Source organism: Magnolia sinica, chromosome 14, assembly GCF_029962835.1.
Source record: "Magnolia sinica isolate HGM2019 chromosome 14, MsV1, whole genome shotgun sequence".
Lineage (NCBI taxonomy): Eukaryota > Viridiplantae > Streptophyta > Magnoliopsida > Magnoliales > Magnoliaceae > Magnolia > Magnolia sinica.
In genome coordinates this window covers 74672501-74695285 of record NC_080586.1, presented here as the reverse complement: position 1 = coordinate 74695285, position 22785 = coordinate 74672501, and the positions used below count along the sequence as shown (strand labels likewise).

The window sequence follows — 22785 nt, the reverse complement described above, 5'->3', positions numbered from 1 at the left end:
AGTTTTCTTTTCTTGCATTAGGATTTGTACAATCCTTCTTCATGTTCCTAGATATCTCACAGTTCCAGCACTTCAACTTTCCTTTGCCCTTGCCCTTGGATTTGGATCTCGATTGAAAAGATCCACTGTCCCGCTTACAATTTTATCCTCTTGTAACCAATGCATCAGTAAAAGGTACCGACGTCACTGCTTTTCTTTCTCATCGCTTTTTCATGAAGGGCTGAGATAACGATATCAATGCTAATGGTCGATCTACCAGTGCATAATGAGTCTTTGAATGACTCATACGAAGCTGAGAGAATTCAACAAGATAGATATCCGATCCTCATCTTTCTTCATTTCTTCCACATCTAGTAATTTATAAATTATCTTGTTAAAGTTACTAATATGGACCTCAACATCACCTCCCTCTTCTATCTTCAGATCAAACAATTAAAGCTTCAAGTACAGAGGATTCTCAAGAGATTTCTTCACGTAGATGTCATCTAATTTCACCCATGTACTTGTTGTAGTTTTCTTTCTCATGACATTATAGAGTACCTCATCCGTTAGACACAATTATATAGAGGTTCTTACTTTCTTATCTATCTTGTTCTATTCTTCATTTGCCATAGAATCTAGCCGCTTCTCAAGGATGACATCATCCAATCCTTGATGAATTAAGAGACCAGTCATCTCAACCTTACATAGTTCAAAGTTATTTTTTTTCAAAATATTTCTTAACATTAAACTTAGGATTAGAAAGTCATTGATACTCTACTTTCAGATTCAAACTGCGTTCCAATGTTTAGCTCTGATGCCACTTGTTGGGGATTTGTGGAAGCACATAGAGATGAATTAATCAAAGTATTCCAATCGTACAATCAAGACCAATCACAAAAACTCTGAATTTAATGTGGAAAAACCCTTATAGGGAAAAAACTATGGCACAGAGCGATGATAATGCACTATGAAAGGAAAAAAATACAAGAGATAGAGATTACTTAATTCGTACAAGCCTTAAACCACGTAAGTTATGCCCTTGAAAATCCTAGGAATGAATTAGAAAGCTCTGAGATACACCCTATTCCTGATTACACACACACACACACACACACACACACACACATACGGCCTCTATGAGAATCACAATCGAAATAGGAGACAAATTCCGAACTTACACAACCCTGTGTAACTTTGCGCAATCGTTCAATGACATTTTGATGTCACTTTAATGGCATCGACAAACCGTTGATGGCATTGAACACCTTCAATGTCATCGAACAAATACCAAAATGTTCCAATAGGAAAATATGGATTTTCCAGATTTTTTAGATGACACTTCGATGGGACTTCAATGGTATCGACAGCTCGTCGATGGCATCAAACCCCTTCGATGTCATCGAGTAGGACACCTAAAGTGTCCCGCAAGAAACATGGGATTTCTGGATTTTCTCGATGCCACTGAACAACTATCAATAGCATCGAACAACTCTCGATGGCATCGAATGGTTTGTTGATGGCATCGACAGACCTAGTTGCTGAAAGATTTGAGACATCAACAACATTAGTGTAGTTCATGCCCAAAAGTGATGCAATGCAGTTTTTGGAATGCTATGTGGCAATGAAGTGCCTACTTCAAGTGATGAACCATGAAAAACATCTCTAACCAGGCTCACCAACTTGGAGAAATGGTTGAAAACCCAGTCAATCCAATTTTTTAATGGGTAAGATCTGGTAATACAATAAGCTACAAAGCATACACTCGAATCAACTAAATAAGTAGGTAGGTCGAGGGTGAAAATGAAAATGCATAATGTAGATACAAATATGAATTAAGCTTATTAGAGTTGGGAAAGTAGGTGAATGGGTTATCACAAGAATCAATTGGAATGGGTCTAATCGATCTTCCGGATGGCTCTGATGGATAGAGTTTAGGCTTGACTGGGCTAACCTAGGCAAGAAGGCTCCGCTCCTTTCACCCTTTTCTCACCTTGGTAGATGGATGGGCTAGACCCACTCTTCCTCTCTCACCTTCTCTTCCTTAATGCTTTTGGGGTAGCAGGAGTGATGGAAGGTGGAAGATGGTTTGGAAATGAAATAGGATAGGGTATTTATAAGTGTTTGAAGTGGCATTATAGTGATTTCTGGGATGTATAGGGCCTAAAGAAGGCTCTAAAGTCTGTGATTGGTTTTTGGAATGGGCGTGCCATATGGTGCGATGTGGATGGTTGGATCGGATGACAAGAGGCATAAATTCAGGCAAAACTAGGGGCATATGGGTCATTTCACCCCTAACAGGTTTCTTAAGGGAGCATTTTCTTTTTCCCCTTCCCACTTAACTCAAAATAAAATATTGTTGAGGGTCAAATATTGCATATTAGACCCCAGTTATTACCTGAATTTACGAACATGATACTGTTTAACGGCCTATTTTAATCGTGTTTGTGTTGCAAGGTGAATTTAGGAGCCTAGATTGAAAAAGGGTATTAAAAGGATGGATTTAATGCTCATAAATCACCAAGGCAAGGGACGGACCCCAGGGGACCGAGATCGAAGAATTTACATGCCAGAGATCCAAGAAAATCAAGCCATTCACACTAAAGAGGCCTGAAAATCGTCCAGAATGCAAGATCACAGGGTTTCCACCATTTGTTCGGCTCGAAACTTTATATTTGGCCTGAGGACCATAAATTAACCAGACATGTTAAATTTTAGACATTGTATCCTTGCGAAAGTGGCCCAACGGACAGATCAGCTTATAAACCATCGACCTGGGGCCCACCTAATATCTGGATATGCTTCAATTTTGGTCTCAACCCTTCAAATAAGATAGAGAAACAAATGAACGGAGCCGATTTCTCATATACATTGTAGTGGAACCCACCTAGGATCATGCAAGTGCACATTGCGGTGCACTTCCACTGCGCACCGGACGGTCAGCCCGGTCAAAGTCGGGCTGACCCGACTTCTTTCGCAAAGCACTCCAGCGAACACACTGTGTCTGGCCGGATGAGTGTTGTGGGCCACCATCAAGGCTCATATGTTAGATCGGAACAATCCATCTTCTCCGTAGGATCCACCATCAAGGCTCATATGTTAGATCGGAACAATCCATCTTCTCCGTAGGATGGCCATGACTTTGGCCATGCTTTCCTTTTGGCCCTATGCATACGTACGCACATGATCTCCAGAAAAAGCAGGATGAATGGTGAGTTGATTTGATATAGTGGACAGCTCCAAAACTCGACCAAAACCACTATTTTTCAACTAAAATTTCGCCATAAATCTAATTAACGAGATGGATTTTCCAGAAAACATCACTATGGGGCCCATCGAGCATCACGGCAGAAGAATTTTCACACCCTACGCACGTCCAGTTTTCCCGGACGTTGCGGGGTGTTGTGGGCTAATGGTTGCGGTCGGATGGGTGATCCAAACCGTTCAGAACCTTTAGAAGGAGGTCTTTACCCCAACCATGGAGCCAAAATAGGTTTATTGGACGTCCATCGGCCAAAAAATTTGTTCAAATGCAAGTGATTTGTGTTTTTACTGCTGTTACGCACGTAGCTGCGTAAGAAACTGCTGCTGACCTTCTCTATCGACTTCTAGCCCTCTAAACTGCCCCTGGGGCCTATAAAAGAGAGAGAAAGAAGGACGTGGGAAGGCCAATCTGGGACGTGGGCAGTCGTGAAGGCAAATCCGTGGGGTGTGGCCTGTTTTTAAAGAGTTTTTTTCCTTCTTTTCTTTATTTCTTGTTTGTTTATTTTATATTCTTTTAAGAAATTTGGTTTAATCATGTCCGTGATTAGCTAAACCTTTTAGCTAGGGCTAAGAGGTGAAGCTTGTAGCGTAATGAGGTGTTTTATAGCTTTGATTCATGGTTAATGAACCTTCTTGATTCTAGTTTGATTATAAGATATGCTTTTAGTTTTTAATGGTTTATTGTGATTTAAATTATAATGGATCTGCGATAGCTTTGAGTATGTTCTTTTCATCATAAGGATTGTGAAATTAGGAATCCTGTTGTTCACCATCGTATCCTGGGCATGGTTAGATGATGAAACCCTTCCTAATATTCATAACTCTCTTAGATTGGTTATGGATTGTCTAAATTCTGTTGTTTGCTTTGTCTCATGGGCATGGTTTTATAATGGAATTAATTCTAATTCTCATACCTCTTATCTCTTAAAAGCTAGATCAAAGGAAGTTCATATTTATGTTTTAATGGATTATTTTTGCGCCATAGGTGTAATGTGGAGTGACACACGTGGTGGTAAGAGTGGATTTCATATAAACATTATAGTGGGACCAAAAGAACTATCAATCCCTTGCTCGTACTGGTGAACTCTAACTTCCATTAAAGAAGTCTAACAGAGGTACTCATATGAATACTTCAATTAATGGGGTAGCTTATTGAAAAACTTTTTGAATAAGGTACCTATATATAAATACTTATATACCTAATTAATGGTGATGTAATTTATAAATTTCTAAAAATACCTAATTAATATCTAATTTACATCCCATGCCTACTTTAAAAAGGATTTCAATAATCTACCTCATTAATCCATTTGACCATCATTCCATTGCCTTCGGTCAATGCAACCATGAGAGCAAATGGGCTGGTGGCTGACATCCAAACTATTGTGATGTTTATATAAAATTCACCATGACCAATAGGTGCTTCACCCCATGTTAGGCCAATGGCGCAAAAAACAGCTCCATATGTGATTAAGCTGGACCACATGTTTAGAAACAATGTACAGGGCAATGCTTGCCCTTCAAACCACTAGCATGGCAAATGCAAATTGCATATGGGTATAATTTTTAGGCCACAAGCATAAGTTTTTATGTGGAATCTAATAGTTAGAGTGGATTTCATATAATTATTATGGTGTCCCTTGTAAAAAAACAAAGGTGGGCATTTCTCTCCCATTGTTTTCTTTGGCATGGCCCACCAGACTGACAAACCAGCTTGACTTTTTTGTTTTGGGGCTTAATATGGGACTAATTATCTAATGGTCGGAGTGGATCTTACAAAAACATTATGATGGGCCTTGTTACAATTTCATTATTTAATTAATATTCTTTAATCTCTTTACACTTGAAGGAACACAATGACTTATTTTTGATGGGCACCACCATGATGTGTATGCAAAATCCACTCTGACCATTAGATGCTTAATCATAGTTTACGCACAGGGCCAAAAAACTCAAGCTAAGTTGTGATTTAGGTGGGCCACACCAAAGAAAACAATTGCAAGAGAGACGTCCACGCTTTATTTTTAAAGGGCTCACTGTAATGATTATATGAAATCCACTCCAAACATTGGATACCACACCAAAATTTATGCTTATGGTATAAAAATTAGGCCCATCCATGATTCAAGTAGGCCATACCAAGGGAAACAATTTGGAGGCCAATTGTAGCCTTATTCATTGTTTCTAATCGTGTGGTCTACTTAAATCATGAATGCGTGTTATTTTTGGGCCCTTAGCCTAACATGAGGTGCACCTAGTGGACATGGTAGATTTTATATAAACATTATGGTGAGGCCCACCAAAGCAAATTACCCATTTGCTCACACACCCACCCATGCCCACCCAAGCAGTGGACCCATTTGTTGGCACATCGATAATTATATAGATTAATGAGGTAGCATTTTGGAAACCTCTTTGAAAAAGGTATTGGAATGTAAATCCCATATATACCAACAAGGTATTTTTAGGAATTTTACAAATTACTTCACCACTAGTCAGATATTCACATCCCAATGCCTATTTTAAAAAGGTCTTCAATAAGCTATACCATCAGTTCTCGTAACTATCATCCTAGTCCCTTTCGTGAACAAGGGGTTGCCTTGGGTAGGTCGTACTGTGTTGTTAATATGAAATCCACTTTGACTACAATGTGTGTCACCATATGTTAGAACCATGCAACATTCACCCTCCACACTGTTTCCTTAGTGTAACCCACTTGAATCACAGATGGGTCTAATTTTTGGGCCCATGGCTTAAGTTTTGGTTTGGATGAATCTAATGGTTGGAGCAGATTTTATATAATCACCATAGTAGGCCCTGAAAAAAAAAAATCAAGAGTGGACATCTCTCCTAACCTTTTCCTTTGGTGTGGCCTACCTAAATCATATGTTAGCCTGGTTGGTTTTTTCTCTCCATGGAACTAACATGGCATTATATGTCTACCTTTTTTTAATTTTCCTTAGTTTTTTATTTTTTATTTTTTTAACACGCGCACACACACACGCCGTGGGATTTCACCACCGGTGGTTACTCAAACCCTTGACCCGGTGTTGAAACTCCTGGGAGTCTACCACCCGGTGTTGAAACTCCTGGCATTATATGTCTACTTGTTAAAGAAGGTCTGTCATACACATCTAGCTGGCCACATAAAAAATCGAGGTTAGGCGTCCCATAAAGTTATTTATTTATTTATTATTATTATTATTATTTTTTTAAAAAAAAGAGAACTGTGTGGATTCCAATAAGTTAGACCAGGAGTTTTGGTCCATCCAGTGGATAACTTCCAACCTATTGAACGACAACATCACTCCCTTCTAATATGTTGACCCCACAATAAGAACCGTCTAATGAAAATCAGCCCCATCTAATCATCTATTTGGCTATACCACAGAAAATAATTTTAACTATTGATAAATAGTAAAATACAAGTGAGAGGCCCAGTGAATGATCAGTAGATGTAATTGATTTTTGCATGAAGAAATCAACATGGTGATATCATCCCTTTTTTTTTTTTCAAAGAAGCACTTGTTTCATTAATCTAAAGAGTCGCTTTACAGAAGATATATAATTTCAGGTTGGACCTCCAATACAAAAAGTTTGAGGAGGCAGCATATCGTATCGTAGATTGAAAACTGGACAAAGCCTCATTTCGGTTTTCTGACTATACCTAGGCCCACTTGGTCGAGAAGGAGTTCCCCTCTGATCATCAGCGGGAGGTCTTGAAGTTGCTCGAAATCCTTGTCCAAATGGTTTTCACTGACCAAGTGAGCCAGCCCATTAGCTAGTCTGTTTGCTTCCCTCATGACGTACTGAATTGAGATGGTGATATCACCCTATTGGACAGGTAGGATGTTGCAGGCCCATGAAAGGTTGGAAGGTATCTTTTGGATGGATGGTAATTTGTGGTCCAGCTAGTACTATGATGTACACCCTTCTTCTTCTTCTTCTTCTTCTTCTCTCTCAGTACAGCAACCAAATTTACGAAGAGTTGTGGTATGGTTTCCTGCCATTAATTTTTTTAATGAGCCCACCATAATGTATATATGAAATTCAATCTCACTTTTTGCTCAGGATAATAAAAATTAGGCTAACCAATAATTTCAAGTGGGCCACACTAAAGGAAACAGTTGGAAGAGAAGTCCACCTATAATTTTTACAGGGTCGACTGTAATGGTTATATGAAATACACTCCAACCGTTAGATTTCAAACCAAAATTTAGGTGGACTACTCCTAGGGCCCAAAAATCGGTCAAATCCGTGATTTAGGTGGACTACTCCAAGGAAAACAATATAGAGGTTGAGCATTGCCCTGCATGTTGCTTCCAATCATGTGGTCCATCTAAATCATGGATGGGGCTTATCTTTGGGCTTTAGGCCTAACATGGGATGACACATATGGTGGTAAGAGTAAATTTCATATAAACATCACAGCAGGGCCACTAGAGACACTGAGCCCTTGCTCGCAGGGCCTAACCCTAATTAACTTCCCTTAAAGAAATCTAACGAAAGGTACTTGGAGGATCAAACTTACATGAATGATGTGGTTTACTAAAAAACTTGTTTAAAAATATATTCAGATATAAGAACCTAATTAATGAGGTAGTAATTTGTAAAAAAAAAACCATTCGGTGGACAGGACGGAGGAAGTACTTGTAGTATGAAGCTATGGGATCCACAGAGATGCCCGTGACAAATCCACTCCGTACATCAGTTTTTCAAGACCATAATAGGACAGGATTCTACGAATCAGGTAGATCCAAAACTCATGTGGGCCACACCACACAAAATAGTGGGAATGGAAACCTCCACCATTGAAATCTTCATGGTGAGCGTTCAATCCCTGCTGTTCCGTGTGATGCAGCCCACATGAGTTTTGGATCTGCCTGATTTTTAGATTCCTGTCTAATTGTTGTCTTGCAAAACGAGGGACAGAGTGGATTTGTAATGGACATCTCTGTGGGCCCCACACCGCAACTTCCCCGTCCGGGGCCACGGGCAATCCGCGTGCAATTTGGTGAGGAGAATAGGATAGAAAGAGTGGAGGAAGGAGAAATCAGATCCAAATCATCTTGAGGTGTATATAAGGAGTTTATGCTGCTTGTGTTGTATTCATGCATGCTGAGGCCATAGAACACATACAATGGGTTGTAGGGGTGGAATAGGAGCCATTTACAAGAGATTCAAGCCACACCTTCTCATGGTTTTCTCTCAATTTGGCTACACATTCCTTAACTTCTTCTCAGAAGCTTCTTTCAAACATGGAATGAATCCTCACGTCTATGTGACCTACAGACACCTTGTAGCTGGTGTTGTCATGTTTCCTTTTGCCTATTTCCTTGAGAAGTGAGTGCAACTCTCTCTCTCTCTCTCTCTCTCTCTCTCTCTCTCTCTCAGGCAATCTGCAACACATGTGCCAACATAGCACGTGTGTGCAATCCGAGCCACTCATCTGATGAGTGTCCCCCATGAATATGAGCTGCCCAAAAGTCAACAAGATTCACACTCATCAAGTGGGTCACATGGGAAAACGAATATGGATCATTGGTCATTTCTTTCCAATCATCCATCCTTGTTGCGCCCCTATCACCCAGACGATGTATGGGCGTGGCATCTTCACAGTGGCCCACATCTGATGAATGGCCCAGATAAGGTATGGTTATGTGTGGGGAGCCCAGAAAATCAATGCTAACCCTTGGAAAATCATTCATCTGATGATGCCCAAATGCTGTGAAAAGCACCCTTAATTACTAAACAATCAAAGGCATCCAATGCTTGGATTTCAAATGGACGGTTGGAAATACAGTATACCTTACCAAAGAGGGAAGAGTTGTGTCCAGCTCCAACATGTTGACTACTGGTTTTACATGTTCTCGTTGCAGGGAAAAAAGGCCAAAGCTCACACTCGCATTGTTTCTGGAGATATCTCTACTCTCTCTTCTTGGGTGAGTATCCATATTCCAATCAACATAAATATATACTATACTTAATTGACAACTAATTAATAGCCGTTAAATACTGATCGGATGGTTGTCATTAATATCCAAAACAAGCATGTGTGCAAGATCGAGCCGATCATCTAATATATGCACGACCCAAAAATCCGGTTGATGGCAAACGTCGTAGGAGGACAAGAGATGTAGGGCATTGGCCTATCTATTTTGACGTGTATATTTTCAGAGCACGGATTAGGTGAGGAAGGGATAACAGCTTAGTAAGTGAGGCCCTGACCGTGAGACCCACCTGGATGTATGTGTTGTACATCCCCGCCATCCATCCATTTTTCCAGCTCATTTTGGGGTAAAAATGAGGCAGACCTAAATCTTATGTGGATCACACCACAGGAAAACAGTGGTGATTGAAAAACCCAATATTAAAACCTTCCTGGGCCCACTATAATGTTTATTTGCCATCTAACCTGTATGATAAGTTAAAACAAACCTAATGAAGGGAAAACATAAATAGCAGCTTAATCCAAAATTTTTGTAGCCCCCAAGAAATTTTTAGAAATTCAATCCCTACCATGTGGTCTAACCTGAGATTTGGATCTGCCTCTTTTTTGAAGAATACTAAAAAATGAGCTGACAAAACATTTAGGTGTGGATATACTACATACATTTAGGTGGGCCCCATGACCAGGGCCTCACCCACTGAGCTGTTACCCTGCCTCACCGAATCTGCATCCATATTTTCAATACCTATCAAAGCCATTTTTGGACGATGGTACATATCTGGCCACTAGATAAATGACGTTGAAACAAACACTACACAAGCGATTGCACCATATGATTTGCATTGGGAGGAAACAGGAATAACACATTATAGTTGGGGAATTTTGATTACAGGGTCAGCTTATCACTAAACCTGTACTTTGTGAGCTTAAGATACACATCTCCAACCTTCACGGCAACCATGGTCAACACCATCGCTTCATTGACTTTTTTATTGGCAGTCCTTCTCAGGTAAGTACCACCTTCATCCTAACCACTGGCTTGGTATTTTACTTTTCATCATCATCTAAGCCTTATTTCAATTAATTGGAGTCTAATTCACGAATTCTATTCAACTTTAGTCTATTATAGGGTTTGATTATGATCAACCAGTATCCCTTCATGTTTATTTTTATTTTTTCCTTTCGTTTCAATCCAAGGCATTGATCGGATGTTACCCAAAGGGCCCTAACGTTAGGCTGATCCGCCAACAAGGTGTTATAACACAAGGAATGAGTTGGGAGGAAACATCCAGCCTTGATTTGTGTGGACTCACCCTCTTTTATATGTGAAATTCAGTCCATTCAAAACCTTCATCTGGTTTGGATGAAGGGTCAGGATGAGAATCAGGATGTTTCAAACCCCCGTGTAAATCAAGCGTACGTCCCTCTCACGTTGTGCCTTGTGTTGTCGTCTACTTGAGTGTTGGATTAGGCCTATTCATGCACATGGGGTAATTTGATGTGATGTATCTGATGAAGCCCACTTCTTTATTAAAATAAAAAAAAAAGAAAAATGTGATGTATCTGATGAACACGTTGGACGGCTTTTATGCATGGGCCTCACATTATTAGAGAGTGGCCCACAAATTTATCCTTGGCACAGTTGGGCCTTGGGCATGTCCAAGTCAAAGAAATTCAATCTAGATAGGAATAAATTGTCATCCTAAATGTAAATTAAAAAAACTTTTAACGGTAACTTTCGATTGACTATTGTTCCAGGACGCACTACTTATGAATTTTTACTGTATCCGATGTCAATTGACCTTGTGGTAGATTGCATCGGTCCATTTCACAAGAAAACTCATTTAAATTTGAAGTTACATATTTAAGAAAAACTTACTATTTTCAGCAAGTTTTAATTTAGGCGTATCACCTTCACTTTAGAGTTTTAATATACGCAGTCTTCTTAAAAATGGCTTTTAATCATATTAGGAATCATCATGCACAATTAAATTAGAACTTTTTATATTTAATAAATTTTACTATTTTGGTTAAATTCTAATTTAGTCGAATTAGAACTCTTAATTAGAATTTTTACTTTTTCTATATAAGTGATGCAATCAAAAAGTCTAAGCATTATTGAATAATAAAAATTCTAAAATTTCCTTTTTATCTTATGGATTCAAGAATAACTTTGTGGATTTAAGGTTTTTAATAACTTAAGGAAGATGGAGATCTTCCTCTTTACCTCTTCACACTCTTCCATAATTGTGCCCCGAACTGACGGACTATATCTACTTTTGTTCGGGCTTCTTTCGGTCTAGTTATGACAATAATAGATCTATGGCCCACTCTACATTACACATCTGCCTTGCACCACCTTTAGTTTACATTGGTAATGACACCACTCGATCGCACATACATGTGTTCGCATACATACATACTTATACAAAATATGGGGACCTCCTAATGAGAGAAGCGGTCCATCATGGCTTCACCCTCTTCGTTGGGAATATCACCTTTGACACTTTGGAGGAGGACCTTCATCGGATTTTCTCCAAATACAGTAAGCTTGCGAACATTTACACCCTTTGGAACAAGGATGTCAATCAGCATCGGGGGTATGGATTTGTCAGATTTCTCTACTCGGCAGATGCTTATGCAGCTGTGGGCATCCTTCATGGCAAGTGTGTGGATGGTCATATCCTTATGGTGGCCATGGCCAACTCGAGCAAGGGAATCCCTCACAAACCCCTATCCCGAAGAAACTCTGTTCCTTCTCGAGAAACCCTGGTCCAGAACTCTAGCCTAGCCGTTTCTGACCCCATGGCCTCAAATCCTGCTTGGGGTATATGTAATGTGAATGGGGTGCGTTCTCAACATGCTGAAGGCCATTCCTTTAAGGCGAACGATATTGAAGTGGAGGCGAAGCTAAATCAGTTGAACTTTGCGTTGATTTGCCATCCACTGGACAATGGGATCCCAATGTCTCACCTTCTTTAGGGTCTTGCGAACTCCAAATATGCAGCTTTTGCGGTAGACGTCGCCAGATTGGCCTCCGATAGTTTCCTCCTCACCTTCAAAACTCGATCTGAGGTATCTTCTTTCTCCTCTGATTACGCTCTTCACGCCAATATGGGTATTTCTAGAATCGAAGCCTGGAGTCCTTCTGCCATTGACAAGGGATTCTGGATTTCCCTATTTGGGATTCTGATGCACGCATGGTTAAAATCAGCTTTTGTTAGACTGGGAAGTACCTTTGGGAAGGTTATTGAGGTTGATAGACGGATGTTGTTAGGATTCTCCCTCATAGGAGCTTGGGTGAAGGTTATCCCTCATCCAGGAGCAGCCACCAGCGACACTCGCATCTTGTTGGTTAAAGGCGTTGAGTATCCTATATGCGGCATTCTCGAACTCCCATCCATCCTCCCTGCAGGGGATGCCCTTCCCTCCAATCCACTAGTTCCACTCCCCTCCTCTACTCGCCAATGAGTAGAAAGAGTTTTTCGGAATCCGGTTCGCCCCCCGGACCCACCCCCACCTCCAGATGAAGCTCCTCAATCGCCCCCTACACCTATCAGTCCTCACCAATAGCCATCTCCTTCCACAAATAGCCTTCAACAGGTCCCTTTGGGTAACTCCCTGCTTCCTCTTCTAGTTGTTTGTGATAATGCCACCCAGAACTCCCTGTCTATTTTCCCTGTAGCCACCCCAGCTAACACTCTTGACCTATTACCCCCTCCCCTGCTTCAACTTGCTTGTGATCAACCCTCAGCCCCTATAATTCCAACTCCCACCCTCCCAACCCACAACCCTGATTGCACGCCTAGCCTAATCTCCCCACCCCTGTTAACCCCTATCCAACCCACACCTCTGCCTCACCTCACTGATTCATCATGCCCTCACCACCCTACCCCCATCTCCACAACATCCATCCTTGGCCTAAGCCCCTCATCAGAACCCTTTCCGCTGACCTTACCATCCTTAACCAAAGTATTCCCCATTCAGGTTATCCCAAATCTCGACCTCTTGTTCCTTGGCATTCCCTTCCCCTGCCTATCTCTATTAGGCATGCTGTCATTGATGGCATGAACCTATTTGTAGACTTGTCCCCTTTTTTCCACTACCCTCAGCTACAAACTCCCATGCTCCCTAACAAATCCCTTGAGGTTCCCTTGGCCAATGTCTCATACCTCCCTTCCATGCAAGTATCAGCTCAATCAAGCCGTCAATGCACCGTCACTAGCCCACCCCAAGTTGGTCTCTTGAGAACAGCCACCCTTTCAGAACTCATCTGCCTTACCCCATTATCTCCTTTAGATAGCCCTGCTCCCACATCCGAACAGACCCCTGTCTAACCCATAATTCACCAACAACTACCATCCAAACCAGGTAGAGGTCAACGCAAAAACTCCCGGGTGGTTCAGCTAGATGGACGCTGGATCAGTGGACTGAGAAATTCGAAGTTCAGTGGGGCCATTGCCGAGAGCACTCCTCATGGATAGCTGGCTTATTTAGAATGCCCGTGGTGTTGGCAATGCTGCCACCATCAGGTCCCTGAACCGTCTCATTCGTCTTCATAAGCCCGTTATTGTTGCCATCCTGGAACCAATGCTAAATGATTCAAATGAGTTCGCACCGGCCTGAAGCTTGGGTTTCACTGCTCTTTCTTGAATGCGGCCGATGGTGGCAAGGTGTGACTATTCCACTCTTCATCCATTTCTGTAGACCAAATTGCAGCCTCAAACCAAATGATATCTCTCATGGTCAGTTTTCCAAGTAATCCGCAGCCAACCCTTGCCTCTTTTGTGTACGCCAAATGCTCCAAAATTCTTCACAGGTCCCTGTGGGACCAGCTTGATATGCTAGCCACGAACTGCTCCTATCTGTGGCTGATCGCTGGTGACTTCAATGTGGTTCTGTCTCCTTTTGAAAGAAGAGGACAGGGTCCTTTCGATGCTAGGCTACCTCCGAATTCGCTGATGGCTTGAATAAAGCAGGTCTTATTGATGTAGGTTTCTCTGGCAATACTTTTACCTAGGGCAATAATTAGTGTGGGCAAGCCAAATCCTGCGCTAGGCTCGATAAAATCTGCTGTAAATCTTCCTAAAAGAACAAATTTCCTCAATTTCAAGTCAAGCATCTTCCCAGGCCGTTCTTCGACCATGCCCCTCTCCTCCTTTCTTTCCTAACGCAATTTGCGCCTTTCCCCAAGCAATTCATATTCCAACGCATGTGGTGCCTCCATGGAGATTTTCAGGAGCTGATTCGTAGTGCCTAGATGTAACACCCCGGTTCTTGAAACCTGAGTACACTACTCGTTTTTCAAAAACCCGTGTGTTAACCTTTAACTGTAACTCAAATTTTACGTACATTTTTTTAAATTTATTATCAGAGTTAATAAACTAGCAGGATAGAAGTAAATCAAGTATAAGAGGGAGTCCAAATACACAACCAATATTTCAAGTGGTTACCCAAAAACTTACACAAACCAATGTCTTAACTTTTACAAACATGACAATACAAATTAAATACAAATGAAATTAGGAATAAGGAGTCGTAAGATCATCTGGCTCCTTCCATTCCATATGAACGCCAGGATGCGTGTCATCTGCATCTCCTGCATACTGAGTACGGTTTGATAGCGTCAATGGCTATCCAGTGAGATATAACCCCCCAAAATTTATCGCAACATCAAGATAATTAAGCATAATTATCAGAGACAGTATATAACAAATATTACACAATGATTATCAGGGAAATCAGATAAAGTTCATCAGTTACGCATTCATTAAATAAATTACACAAAGATAATCTTATTTAAATGCATGGATGCATGCATATGCTCACAAACCCGGGGATGCACATTCAGCTGGTAAAAAGTCGCCTAAGGAGAACTAGCCACCCGGAAAAGTACTCAAAGGTATGCCCAAGGAGAACTAGCCACCCGAAAAAGACCATAAATATATGGATCGTCCAAGGAGAATTAACCACCTGGAAAAGTACATAAAGGTACGCCTAAGGTGAACTATCCCGATCCAGACCATATATAGATATATATAAATTTATATATATATTTATATATAAATATATATATATATATATATATATATATATATAGATCGCCCAAGGAGAATTAGCCACCCGAAAAAGTACACAAAGGTACGCCCAAGGCGAACTAACTACTCAGAAAAGACCGTAATAATATATGCCATGAGAATGCATGATTATCCCAACCATTATTAATCCAATTTCAAAAAATCAATTTAAGAAAGCTTAAAGGTCACTATAGGGGGTTTGTCACCCAGCATAGGCAAACAGCTTAAGCATAGTGTCCCATTCCACCGTCCCTAGCTCATGAGGCTAACGAATAAGATGTTTAAAGGTAACCTAATCAACTAGTGGCCAATCGTAGCCCAACAAGTGGAACTTACCATCGCAAGGTTATATAAAATAATCCATTAAAGTCACGTGGGGCAATTATTCCATAAAAGCCGCAAGGGCCGAATATTCTATTTAATGGTACGATAAGAAGGGATTATTTCCTAAAAGCTATATAGGTATAAATGATCCATAAGATGATAAGTCCATAACATAAATTTATTTAATCCATGACACAAGTGGCCACTAGTTTGAGGGTTTCCTAAAAACATCATCAAGTAATCATAAATAATAAATTTTGCTATGTATAATGTTGATAACACATGCATAGCTAAAGTATTGACCTTAAATAGGATAGAGATAATTGAAATTCATCACATATTCAAATATTTAACTATAAACTTAATTCATCAAGTATTTATAACATTCGAATTCAACATGAGCAACCAACTATATTAGGCAATTGATAAGATATATGAATGAAAGCGAATAAATAAGTCAATTATCTAGATGTAATAAAGCTTAAAGGGTGGTCCTCACCTTAAATTAAGTGATTGCAACAAGAATGCTCCAATGTACGAATGCAACTTGGACGGTTTGGATCTAAGTTCTGCACACCATCTACAGTTAAGATCTAACCTCAAGATCTGACCTCCAACCTACATTTTAAGGTTAGTCATTTCAAGAATTCTAAAGTCTAAGTTGTGCAACGGATGAACATGAGTAGTAGGGGTTATAATTGATGGTGATAGTAACACTATTTAGTACATCTAATACAAATTTCTAACCTCGATTATAATCTTCGACAATAGTAATAGGATGATATTAATTGCTAATTTTAAATGATTTTAATAATGAAAGTAATTAACGACAAAGATCTAATTTGTGAAGAGAGTAAAAATAGCTCACCTGCGTTGACTCTGTTGAGTCAACTCAACTCATCATCACCTATTCTTCCTAGTTTCTCTTTTCTTCTCTTCTTCTGTTGTTGAGAATTTCCAGTAGGGTCTGGACTTGTCCAGTCGGTGGATCAGAGACCTGACTCGATATTGAACCGAGTCGACTCAGTAACTCGCCCAACCTCACCTCTTCTTTTTCTTTCCTTCTTGTTCTCCTCTCTTTCTCCTTTTCCTCTTCTCTTTTCTCTCCTGTAACAAGGCCGAGAACCACTCATCTCAAAATCTGCCCCAAGCTCAACCAGGGCTGACTCGATCAGGCCGACTCGGTTCGACTTGACTGTACACAACGAGTCAGCCCGACTTGACAGTCTTCCATCCTTTCTCTCCTCATCTTATTCTTCCTTCTCAGACAGTGCTTTCTCCCTCTTTCCAATTCTATCTTCTTCTTGCTGGATCTGGACTCGACCAGACCGCACCCAACTCGGTCAGCAAATCTCCCTGGCCCAGCTTGGTGCGGCAGGAGCAGCGGCCACGCCCTCTTCTCTCTCTCTCTCTCTCTCTCTCTCTCTCTCTCTCTCTCTCTCTCTCTCTCTCTCTCTCTCTCTCTCTCTCTCTCTCTCTCTCTCTCTCTCTACATCTTCTCCCTTCTGCAATACCTGTCCAGCAACTGGACTGAGCACGGCCTGCCTCGACTCACTGCAACCTAGACCGAGTTGACTCGACTCCATGCGGCCCTACATACGGCACCTTTTCTTCTCTCTCTTTCTCTTTACATTTTCGGAAAGAATGCCCTAAAAGGAAGCCTTTTATAAGGCTCGATCAATCCATTCTAGATGGTTCGAAATTGCAACTAATCAAGGGATTAGTTACAGTTTTTAACTGTTTAATCCGAGCTGTTTTAGCAACAATATATCTGAATTATACCTGCACGGTTGTAATCAGACTACATGGATGGATTTCTGACATATGGGTCCACCCGATGGACGTCTCAGATCAGCGAATGGGGCCCACCAGAGGATGGTGGTTTCTTGCAGCCAACGGAGAAGATGATGGCCCGATCATGACATCTATTGATCGGGTGGGTCATCCTTCGTTCTGAGGTATCTAGAGGGCTTGGATTTTCTCCCTGAGTGTTGTGGGACCCACTTTTTGGGTGGACAGCAATGAAAACTCGATGGGTTCCGAGTTTCTCAGCCACGACCGGATTTCTCGCAACAAGGAGATCTCGTGCGAGATCTCCAAGCTGGAGGCTTGAGGACACCCTAGTTTCCACGGCCAGGATGCATTTGGAGAGGTTGTTAAAGGCGGGAGTGGATGGGATCCTCTCTCTCTCTCTCTCTCTCTCTCTCTCTCTCTCTCTCTCTCTCTCTCTCTCTCTCTCTCTATCCTTTGTAGAAAAAGAAACCTATTTTAGAAGGCTAGGATTCTTTTGGACGCATGGTCAGGATGTGAGAACGGGTTCTCAGATTTGCCAGCTAATAGAGCTAGAAACGGAAAGTCTGTTTAAGAACACCGCCGCACGCAACGCCCCTTGCGGACAAGATCGTTTGTATGATTGGATACGTTCACACGTACAAGCCTCAAGGTTTTTCTCATAATCCCCACCTGACTTGATGGACGGTTTGGATTTCTCGGACGTGATCGGATGGTGGGCCATAGTTAACGCAAACGGAAGCTTTCCGTTTAAACAGGGGCCAGGCGGGAAAACGGGAGAAAGAAGCTCTCCTTTTTCACGTCATAGTCGGGTCAACCCGATTTGACTGGAATTTCCAGTCCGGTGCACTGCGGGTGTGCACCAACTGTGAACATGCACAGGTCTAAAAAGTGGAGTTTAAATGGTGGTTAGTGCAATCTACACCGTCCATTTATTTTGAAGGCCCAATTCAAGGTTCAGACAAACTTTCAGGTATATCCAAAAAGTCAGGTGGGCCATACTAGATAAATTCTTAGCTCTAACTATAGATTTCTGCTGATCTGATAGTCGGATCATTCTGAAATTGATAATCAACAGTAATAAGGGTCCACGACGTCATTTAACTAGAAATTAATGGCTGGATTATGGATTTATGGCCTAATACATATTTATAATATTTTATTTATTTATTTAATGTTTTGATATCATTATTATTTTTCTCTAAGTTGTTTATTTGAGTAGCATCCCGCGAGCAATATTTATTCGCTCCATCAGCCTCCTACCGGCTTTGATCAAAATGATTATATTATTTTAATTTGTAAGTGGCCCACAATACATGAGTCTTAATCGTTTGGTTATCGATTAATTTAAATTAACAGTTGACATTCCAAGGATGATGTAGATCCAAAGTTCAGTGGGCCATACAATGAGGATTTTAGTGTTTAGTTGATGGCCTCGGGCAATCCAATGGTTGATTTTATAGTCAAATGGCTAGATCATTATAATATTTCTCCTCTATGGTCCTAATTACTGTACTGACTATCTAGAGTATAGATGTAAGTATATACATATATTTTCTATTTTATGGCCAAATTATGCAACCAAGTAACAGATTAACGTGTGGTCTACAATTCTTGATTGATGTGTCTAATTGATGATTACATGTAATTTTAACACGGTCAGGTTGTTACCTGATTCGATCATTAACTGTTTATAGGTTCTCAGGGCCTATTAACGTGAGTCCCAATTATACATTCCATAAGTTGGGATAAGGATGGTCAAGTAATGGGCAGTGAACCTAATGATCGATAGGTTTGACAAATTGGATCCTACTTTATGATGATTTAAGATCCCAATAAGCGGTGGACCCGATGATCCGATGGTCCAACTCGAAAATTTACGAATGGATGGCTTCATCCATAGATGAAGATTTCTTCTAATCGTCAGATTTAGGTTAGAATGGAGATGAGTAGTTCCCTAAATTAGGTTATCGGGTAACACTCGAGCACTAAAAAGTACGGGGTGTTACACTGGACCTCGGACATTATAGGCGACCCTATGTTAGTTCTCTACAGCAAAATCAGGAATATCAAGGCTGCTTTGAAAAGCTAGAACAAAACCACATTTGGGAACATCTTCTACAATCTAAGACAAGTTGAAACTCACCTAAACAGGTTGGAATTCGTGGCTCAGAATACTGATGATCCAGATACTCAGATCAGCCTCAATGCAGCCAAAGATCATCTAGCCCACCTTCAGCTCTGTGAAGAAGTTTTCTGGAAGCAAAAATCTAGAAACAACTAGTTGTAGGAAGGTGATCGCAACACCAAATTCTTCCACAACACTACTTCCAGGAAAGCCAGAAGATCGGTTATTACCAATATCACGATGGACGATGGGTCTGTGGCGTCTGATCCCTCCTTTATCAGGCAGGTAGTGGTTTCTTTTTTCTCAGCCCTCTTGCAAGTTGATCCTATGCCTGCTCCTGCTGCGCTTTTGGACGTCGTTCCCTCTCTAATTTTGGTTGCTAACAATCGCACTCAACTCCAAGATTCTTCCCTTGAGGAGGTGTGGGACACAGTTAAAGGGATCCCTTTAGACAGTGTCCCTGGCTCGGATGGGCTATCAGGTGCATTTTTCATCAGTTGCTGGGACACGGTTGGTCAAGACCTCCTAGCTGCAGCTCGTTCCCTCTTCAGAGGTGGCACCATTCCGCGGGCATTCACTTTCACTCTCATTTATCTTATTCCAAAGACCCCGTCACCATCTAAATTCTCCGACTTTCGCCCCATTAGTCTATGTAATTATGTTTATAAAATTTTTACAAAGATTCTTGCTGACAGGTAGCCCAAGAAATCTTTCATGATATTAATCGGAAAGTCAGGGGAGGAAACATTCTGATAAAGATTGATATGGAAAAAGCGTACGACAGGCTGGATTGGGGATTTCTCAAAGCCGTCCTTCAGAAAATTGGCTTCAATAATACATGGATTGCGATCGTTAAAAGATACTGGTCTAATTCATGGTTCTCCATTCTCATTAATGGTGAACCTAATGGATTCTTCAAATCCTCTAGAGGCCTCCGCCAAGGCGACCCCATCTCCCCAGCCCTATTCATCATTGTGGCTGACGTCCTCAGTAGAGGCTATAGACATCTTATCATGAGAGGCTTCTGCCGTTCCTTCCTCACCCGTAGAAGCATCTGCCCCATCTCGCACCTCCTTTTTGTTAATAATACAGTTCTACTAGCCAACGATAGTAGTGAATCCCTTAGAAAAATCCAAGAATTCCTTACCATATACCAGTCCTCTAGCATGAAAATCAACACCAGCAAAAGTTTTTTACTTACATTGGCCAAAAAATCGGAGGCGAGAGCGAGATCTATTCAATGTATTCTCGGATTTAACAAAAGGAACCCTCCCTTTACATATCTTGGCATCCCAATCTTCAAGGGAAGACCCAGAAATGTCTATTTCTAGCTAGTCTTTGACAGCATTTCTCGTCGCATATCAGGTTGGAGCAGTCGCATTCTTTCTCAAGAGGGTCATCTCACCTTGATCAATCATGTTCTCTATAGCATCCCTGTCCACACTTTAGCGGCTATTGACATCCACGTAGGTGTTCTGGATATGCTGGAGAAATCCTTTGCAGCCTTCTTTTGGGGCTGGGATGGGCCCCGTAAACGTTATCACTAGATTAGCTGGAAGTCTATTTACAGCTTCTGTACTTCCCCCGTAAACGTTACCACATTTAATTTGGATGACGGCTTCTGTACTTCCCCTGTTGACGACACCCGAACTTGGATCCACTCCAAGACCAGTGATTTCTTTGTTGCCTCAGCCTAGTGATGATGCAGATTAGCAGGCCCTCTTCTAGATTGGTCCAGATGGGCTTGGCACTCCAACCTTCCACCCAAAATGTCCATCCTTACCTGGAAAATCTTTCTTCGTGCGCTCCCAGTGGACACCAGAATTCAGGATAAAGGAGTTTCCATGGCATCTAGATGCAATTACTGCCCGTCCTCCCTGAGCCCTTCTGTTGAATCCATTGAGCATCTATTCTCCTCTGGTGACCTGGCGCAGAACCTTTGGCATAAATGTGGTGTGTTTTTCCACATCCCCACCACTTCTTCAGCCCAGTCAACTTTAGGTAGAGCCTCCATTTGGTGGGCTTCTGCTTCCACGGTTGACCCTTTCCGCACCCTCCGGGGCCTCATGCCGTCTCGCATTCTGTGGGAAATATGGACAGCTAGGAACTCAGCTCGCTTCGAAGGTACTACCATCAGTGTAGACAAGTCCCTCCCCAACATCCTGCGCTGGATCAGAGCTATGGCCCCATCCATTCCTACCCCTAAATCCATCATCCGCTGAGGCCCTCAGTAGCCTGGGGTTGGCTGGGACTAGGTCCTGTCCCTCATCCCTCCAGAGAGTCCATTGGACTCGCCCCTCCCCTGGTAGGATCAAAGTGAATGTGGATGGCTCCTCTCTTGGCAATCTGGGTCTTTTTAGTGGTGGTGGTGTTGCAAGGGACAGCTCTGGAGCCCTCATCTTTGCTTTCCACACCGGCTACGACCACGGTTCAAACAGCAGGGCAGAAACTAAGGTGATTTATTGAGGGTTGAATATTGCATATTAGATCCCAGTTATTACCGGATTTTACGAGCATGATACTGTTTAACGCCATAATTTAATCGTGTTTGTGATGCAAGGTGACTTTAGGAGCTTGGACTGGAAAATGGTACTAAAAGTATAGATTTAACACTCACAAATCACCAAGGTAAGGGACGGACCCCAAAGGACCGAGATCGAAGAATTTACATGCCCGGGATTCAAGAAAATCTAGTATTTCATGCTTAAGAGGCATGAAATTTGTCCAGAATGTAAGATCACAGGGTTCTCATCATTCGTTTGGCTCAAAAATTTATATCTGACCTAAAGACCCTAAATTAACCGTACATGTCGAATTTCAGCTCTTTGATCTCTGTGGAAGTGGCCTAACGGATAGATCATCCCATAAATCGTCAATTTTAGGTCCACCTGATATCTGGGTATGCTTCAATTTTGGTCTTAGCCCCTTACATACGATGAAAAAATGGATGGACGGAGCGGATTTCGCCTAGACATTATGGTGGACCCATCATTTAGTGCATGTGCATACACTACACGAACACCAGCAACACACTAGAAATGCTGACCCATTTTCTGTTTTGCAGAAACGGAAGTTTTTGTTTTCTTTGATTTCACCAGCAACCGAACAGAGCTCCGGTTGGGTTCTTGTGGGCCACCACCGTGCATTAAAGGTCTGATCCGGATCGTCTATTGGAAGCTCACAGGCCCATTTACCAAGGTCTAGGTGGAAAAATTCCAAGAAACAACGAAGATTTGATTTCGGCCTTTCAAACGGAAGATAGATGGTGTTGG

The 22785-nt window shown here is 41.5% G+C and overlaps 1 protein-coding gene across 1 annotated transcript in view; it reads left to right on the top strand.

Annotated features, from left to right (window-relative positions):
- The first annotated feature begins 8367 nt into the window (after positions 1-8367).
- Positions 8368-22785, top strand: part of LOC131226222 (WAT1-related protein At5g07050-like) — a 43249-nt gene continuing 28831 nt past the window's right edge. Inside the window, exons 1-3 of the mRNA XM_058222003.1 lie at positions 8368-8586; positions 9123-9185; positions 10086-10202. Coding sequence (XP_058077986.1) covers positions 8384-8586; positions 9123-9185; positions 10086-10202 — 383 coding nt within the window. The 5' untranslated portion in view covers positions 8368-8383. The remainder of the gene's footprint in view (positions 8587-9122; positions 9186-10085; positions 10203-22785) is intronic.